Here is a 7,214-nt window from a genome sequence, read left to right as displayed (position 1 = left end):
CCAACCTAATCTAACCCAAACTGACCTGACCCAACCCAAGATGGTCGGGACACTTGGTGATCACTGTATTTATTTTAATGTGTTTCTAAGTCCTTGTCGTTTTGTCATAGAAAAATGCTGTAATTCCACAACATCGCTTAGAGCTGTGAGATGTGTTGTCCTCGTGGCTCTTGAGTGAGAGGTGGTGATGTGTTCTTTGTATTGGCACCTTGGCACTGACTTAATTGTAATATTGTATGATGGTCGGTCAGTAATAAAACTTTTGGCAGTAGAGATGAAGACGAATTAAGCTTATATAGGCAGTTGTGTTATATTATCCTCTGTAGATGCCTCACATTATGTTGGCTAACTTCTCTTGTTATGTTACAGTCACTAGCTTCTCTTGTTATGTTACAGTCACTAGCTTCTCTTGTTATGTTACAGTCACTAGCTTCTCTTGTTATGTTACAGTCACTAGCTTCTCTTGTTATGTTACAGTCACTAGGTTCTCTTGTTATGTTACAGTCACTATCTTCTCTTGTTATGTTAGCCACTAGCTTCTCTTGTTACAGTCAGTAGCTTGTTACGTTACAGGCATTAACTTATACTGTACAATTTCTTGTTTTAAAATTTTGCTGTACAATATAGAGAAGTAAAAAACGTGATGGCAGGAACTCTCCTCCATGACAGTTTGTGCTACGGGAGGGAACACAGGTCTTGGGGATCTAGGGAAGTTGTCAAGAGTAACTGACCAGAGTCCTTGTAGTGTTATGGTGTGTGTGTGTGTGTGTGTGTGTGTGTGTGTGTGTGTGTGTGTGTGTGTGTGTGTGTGTGTGTGTGTGTGTGTGTGTGTGTGTGTGTGTGTGTGTGTGTGTGTGTGTGTGTGTGTGTTGTGTGTGTGTGTGTGTTTGTGCTTGTTTGTTGTGTGTGTGTGTGTGTGTGTGTGTGTGTGCGTGCGTGCGTGCGTTATGAAACATATTTCATCCACATCTGCACCAAATGGCTGTCCCATCACCACACACCATTTACCCGTCTTGAAAATCACAATTCCAAAGTGTTTGATAATATGGTTAAAACAGCCAAATAATATCCTGGTAGGTAGCAGTAGTAACACCAGGAGATTAACGTGTTATCTGCCATGTGCCTGATGCTGCCTCCAACGCTGGCCGGGGCGACACATTAAGCCGTCCTCATAAAGGTAAAACACTCGAGCATTCCTGTCACGTGCGTCACCTTTTAATGCAGTCAGTGAACCTTACTCATTCTATTACGAGAACTACATGTCAAAAGCAATGACTCGTGTGTACTGAAAATTGTGCAGCTCACTTTGTTGGCTGTGTGTAAATGAAATACGATCACTACCAGTTTAATGACGAGCTTTATCGTATTGCGAATACTGATATCGGCTGCATTTAAGGTCCCGATCACAGCTACATTAATTTTGGCCACTAGCGGGTGCCATGGGTCAAGCTAGGCGGTGTGACACGGCGTGAGGCTGACAGTGTTCCGGGTGTGAGGCTGACAGTGTTACGGGTGTGAGGCTGACAGTGTTGCGGGTGTGAGGCTGACAGTGTTGCGGGTGTGAGGCTGACAGTGTTACGGGTGTGAGGCTGACAGTGTTACGGGTGTGAGGCTGACAGTGTTACGGATGTCAGGCTAACAGTGTTACGGGTGTGAGGCTGACACTGTTACGGGTGTCAGGCTGACAGTGTTACGGGTGTGAGGTTGACAGTGTTACGGGTGTAAGGCTGACAGTATTTCGGGTGTGAGACTGACAGTGTTCCGAGTGTTGGGCTGACAGTGTTTCGAGTGTGAGCAGAACATAACGTGAGGCTAATAGTGTTCCTTAAATGAAGAAAATAAAGTCTGAAATAATAGGGAGCCAGAGGTGAGGGAGCCAGAGGTGAGGGAGCCAGAGGTGAGGGAGCCAGAGTAGCCAATCCTGTAGGAAGCCCGGGGTGGCGGTCAACGGGCTTCGTCAGGTAGAACATTTTCATGATGGTTGGCTCGTGAGGACACCAGTCCCCTTCATATTGGTGAAGTATTAATATAATATACCTTTACTCCACACGATCTTCATTCACTTACAACTTTTATTTTGGTATAGTAATTTGATTTAGAGTACAAGAGGACAGGTACACTCAGAGCTTGTTCTCTCAGGGATAGGTGATGGCCACCACACCTGTACTGTTGGCCACCACACCTGTACTGTTGGCCACCACACCTGTACTGTTGGCCACCACACCTGTACTGTTGGCCACCGCATCTGTACTGTTGGCCACCACACCTGTACTGTTGGCCACCGCATCTGTACTGTTGGCCACCGCATCTGTACTGTTGGCCACCACATCTGTACTGTTGGCCACCACACCTGTACTGTTGACCACCACACCTGCACTGTTGGCCACCACTCATGTACTGTTGGCCACCACACCTGTACTGTTGGCCACCACACGTGTACTGTTGGCCACCACACGTGTACTGTTGGCCACAACACCTATACTGTTGGCCACCACACCTGTACTGTTGGCCACGACACCTGTACTGTTGGCCATCACACCTGTAATGTTGGTCCCCACACCTGTACAACTGAGGTACGGTTGGCCACCATACTTGTACAGTTGAGGTACTACTGGTCACCATACCTGTACAGCTGGCCATACACCTGTACTGTTGGGAACCACACGTGTGCAGCTGTTGGCCACTACATCTGTACCACACGTGTACAGATGACATACTGTTAGCCACCACACCTGTATAGTTGAGGCACTGCTGGCCACCATACCTGTACAGCTGACACCTACACCTACACTGCTGAGGTACTATTGGCTATACACTTGTCGAAAGAGGTACCTACTCTCTCCAGTTCACCTGTAGAGACGAAGCACGGGTGGCCTCATACCTGTGCAGTTAAGGTACTGATGAACCCACCTTAGTATAGTGTCAACTCTGAGATCTTATAAGAGGAAGAGTTAAAAACAAGTGATAGTGATGTCAGGTCAATTTAATGTTACATCACTTAAGAACTTTCTTTTCGGTCATAATACAAAAGATCAGTACAGAGTGAGAGGAACTTAAACTCCGCATAATAATAAAAAGGCTTCCTAAAACTGAATCAGACATAGTCGATTGAAGTGAGTCTGAGAGTGTTGGCTATCCATTAAGTCTCTGTCTGTTGTAGGGCGTATCATAACACTAGTCAGTCTCCTTTGAGAATGATTTGGACTCACCCCTGGCAGCTTGTAACGTCACTGTTAAAAATTTTTACGCTGTAAGGAACAGTTGGTCAAGTAGACACAAAAATAGCCTTAGTTAATAATGTAATGAATACATGGACTATGGTTGTGATTATTAGTAGTTACAAGAAGTTAATAATTTAAAAATGATTAACACAATAATGGTATCAATCAGAAACATGTACTGTACAAGTTTCAAACCTGGCCAGTACTGTACACCCTCATGAAGAACTCTATATCACGCTTACTTAACTTTGCAACATCTTCATCAATGACACTTGAGCTGAAGAGTATTGTACACCTTAACTCTGTAAGACAAACTGTCTCTTCTACAGAGTTGTGATATATCTTCCTTTATTTATTTAAAAGATACATCCTCTCGTCCCTCCTGTTGAGTTAATCCAGAAGCGACATAGTGCTGGGGCGTCTTAAACAATAACACATCAAGTTATGGTAAACATCATGAAGGACACACACACAGGACGGATACTGTGGCTCGCCTGAAACTATTCGAGAAATAAGAAAAGCAGGAAGGACAGAGGAAGGAAGTTTGCTTAAGATCCTGATGCCAAACTTTACTGAATGGTTGTGAGATGCATCAGGCAACGAGAAAAGTTTCACCAAATATATGGAAGACTGAGCTAAGAGTGAGGAGAGGAAGAAAACATCTTTTGTGGATTAGTTACAAGAAGCCTTAATGAGTTGGAGATAAGTTAGGATTTTGAAATGAGTTTCTGTGATTTTAGAGGTAACTAAGCTGCTTCTTTTAGCTTTGATGTGATGTAGAATGGGAACTACTACTGTTCTTGGGATGGTCTGATTGGTGGGTGTTATAGTGATTTAATTTTGATAATTGTCTTTATTTTGGAGGCGATGAGGCCTAGGTCAGGTCAGGTCAGGTCAAGTTCGATTATATTAGTTTAGGTTAGGTTAGGGTAAGTTAGATTAAGTTAGGTTAGGTTAGGTGTATGCTGACAAATTGTTCGGTAACGAAATATCCTGGAACCAGTCTGTTCATTACCGAGTAGGTTTTGGCATAAATTACGAGGAGAGTTTGATGTAAGGATTTCACTTATATATTCAAGAAGGCAAGATAATTTGCTGATTATGTATACGGCACTGTCATTATGCATACTGTCATTATCCATAGTGACATTATCCATACTGTCACTATCTACAGTGACATTATCCATACCGTCATTATCCAGTCACATTATCCTTACTGCCATTATCCAGACTTGTATCATCAAGAGTATCAGCTTCAGCAAGAACAGCTTGTATTCTGAATAGTTTTACATCAATGACATGACACAGAACGATGTAGACAATAAATGCTGCGGAATTTTCAGTACGAGCCGAACTGAACCAGAGGAGGTGATGATGTGTTGGCTGAAGATGGCTTTTGTTTTATGAGGAATTTCATCTTGTGGTTTCTCCGAGAGTTTATTTTCTCCTAGATTCTTTCTTCTGTGCACTGGAAAATATTCTCCAGCATGGGTGTTATGAGACTATTCTCCAGGTGTAGTTCCGCCAGTACTTGTGACAGCTGTACTGTAGTGGAGGAGACCAGCAGTTGAAGACTTGTTTGCAAAATGTACTTAAATGGAATCTCACCCATGTTCTTCGTCCACTTGTCGATCTTGTGTACCTGGTCTAGGGTCAACTTCTCCTTCCAGTTACCAACCTCACCCGGCACAGGAATCAACAATATTACTTCATCATTCACCTCAATAAGAATTTGTGAAAACTGAAAATGAGATCTTTAAATTATAATAAACTCCTATTTTAAACAATGGATGTTGTTGACTTGAGAAATTCCATCATCGTGTGTATTATTTGTTAGTTGTAATTAAGAGTTATAATCCTTAAACTCTTTACCAACAAGATTTGGTCAAATTTTTATTTCTGCAATGTTTAACAATCTCTTTATCAAATGTTACGACATGTTTCAACCAAGAGCCCTGGGTTATTATTGGCAATATCACTAATAATATCAATAGCGGATGTCAGTTACCTCTACCTGAACCAAAGGTTGTCTTTAGTTTTAGTGAATCGAGTAAAGTAAAGAAAACAAGACTATCCTTAACAGAAGTTAAGTCTCCACCTTTCCTGAAGAAGCCGCCCTCCTGCCTCACCACCTCCTGTGAGTACTGGGGATTATCTTCTGTTTTGGGCCCCATCAAGTTGTCCCGGCCTGCCATCTCATTAAACTCGGTGTATTTAGCTACCTGAGTGTGAAGGGAGGTTTGGTATATTGATTACAGCCCACTACCATTGTTCGTTATTCTTGTTACATTACTCAGGTATTTTGATGTTAAACAGTTAATGTAGTGAAACAAATATATCTTGTTTACATGTCCTCTGAACACACAGCATCATACATTAAGAGTTGCTTCTGGCTGAGGTTTGTGCTCAAAAACTCGTTCAGCTTCTCCAGCTTGGCCATAATGTCGGCCTTGAGGCCCTCGTAGAAGACGAACTGAAAGTTAAGGTGGTGACGCTTCTGCCAGGCCTCGTTGACGCCAGTACGGCTGGTACCGTACTGGGAATGGTGAAACATTGTTATCAGGGTTAGCACTAGTCATGTGAGGATAAACTCCGTGATATACTGCATACATGTAATGTTATTTTATGTTTTACCTTCAAAATTAGTCACAATCACAACTAAATGTTTTATCTTATAACAACACGAACTGATATTAGCAATACTTGAAAAAACTAATTTGGTTGTTTGTATTCCAACACTTAGTTAAGTCTTGCCTCACGTTTGTCACGGAAGCTGAAGGTTTTAACAAGACGATAAAGGTGCAATAAGGACACGACAGGGAGGTACTACCGCCTGGGAAGATATTGGAAGCATAATGTATTGTCTATGGTAGACCCTACTGCTATATGGCATCCCAAGAATTGTGACCAAGTCTCAGGTTGCTGATCAGACTTTCGGCCTCATTTACACTCAATTGCAGTGTCTCAGTTGTTTCACTTACTATTCACAACACAACATACATATTTTGTTTCTCACTTTTGATCTTTTTTTTCATTTTTGTATTTCTTTGTTATTATTAATATTATTATTATTATTATTATTATTACTATTATTATTATTATTATTATTATTATTATTATTATTATTATTATGATATGATTATGATTATATTATTATTATTATTATTATTATTATTATTATATATATATATATATATATATATATATATATATATATATATATATATATATATATATATATATATATATATATATATATATATATATATATATATATATATATATATATATATATATATATATATATATATATATATATATATTTTTTTTTTCTCCCGCCCCCCAGGCCCCGCCCCCCAGGCCCTGATGTGGGTCAGTGACCTGTGCCCGGGTGGGCTAATCCCCGTAAAAAAAATACAAATACCAACTGACAACGTACAGGCTGGTTAATGATGGTAATCATTGTATGTTTGGTCGATATATGATCAAAAGGTAAGCGTGGGAGCACACTCATACTCTTAAAGTCCAAACACGTGATGAAATAAAAGTAATTATGGTTATCTTACAAATGTTGAGGAGTGTTGGGTGAAGTAGCGACAGAGGAATGTGTGTCTTGATAGTCCTGGGGTCGGGCGTAGCGACGGCCAGTTAGAAATTGATGCCTTCAACTGAGTTGTTTCCAGGACTCAACTGGGAGTTCTCCTTTGGTCTGTACATGTCGAGACTGTGGGATGAACCCAAGTTTTGTGATAATGCCCACGAACAGTTTCCATGGCAAGGTAAATATTGAAACAGTGGCGCTCTTCCTGTAAGTCATTGCACGAACCCTTATCACTTGGTAAACTTTGGCGGTATGTGCACCAAACGCTTACCATGTGACCTGGTCACCTGTTGATTAAACCTAGCAAGTTTGGTGCAGATCCGCATAACTGTTCTTGGGTTACTTTGGGGACAGATGTACAGACAGACATAATAGGATAGAAAACAGCGCCA

General features: G+C 41.1%; 1 protein-coding gene across 1 annotated transcript; it reads right to left on the bottom strand.

Moving 5' to 3' along the window:
- Positions 1-4,829: 4,829 nt before the first annotated feature.
- Positions 4,830-5,775, bottom strand: LOC121876901 (sulfotransferase 1C2-like; the record flags this gene model as incomplete). The annotated part of the gene is made up of 3 exons (XM_042382474.1): positions 5,587-5,775; positions 5,351-5,443; positions 4,830-4,962 (listed from the first exon to the last, which is right to left on the bottom strand). Coding segments are annotated over exons 1-3 (415 nt in total), but the record flags the coding sequence as incomplete, so codon positions are not given.
- Between the last annotated feature and the right edge of the window lie 1,439 nt (positions 5,776-7,214).

This window comes from Homarus americanus, unplaced genomic scaffold (genome assembly GCF_018991925.1).
Source record: "Homarus americanus isolate GMGI-L3 unplaced genomic scaffold, GMGI_Hamer_2.0 scaffold18754, whole genome shotgun sequence".
Lineage (NCBI taxonomy): Eukaryota > Metazoa > Arthropoda > Malacostraca > Decapoda > Nephropidae > Homarus > Homarus americanus.
Note: the sequence above shows the minus strand (reverse complement) of the source record. Positions and strands in the feature narration are given on the sequence as shown.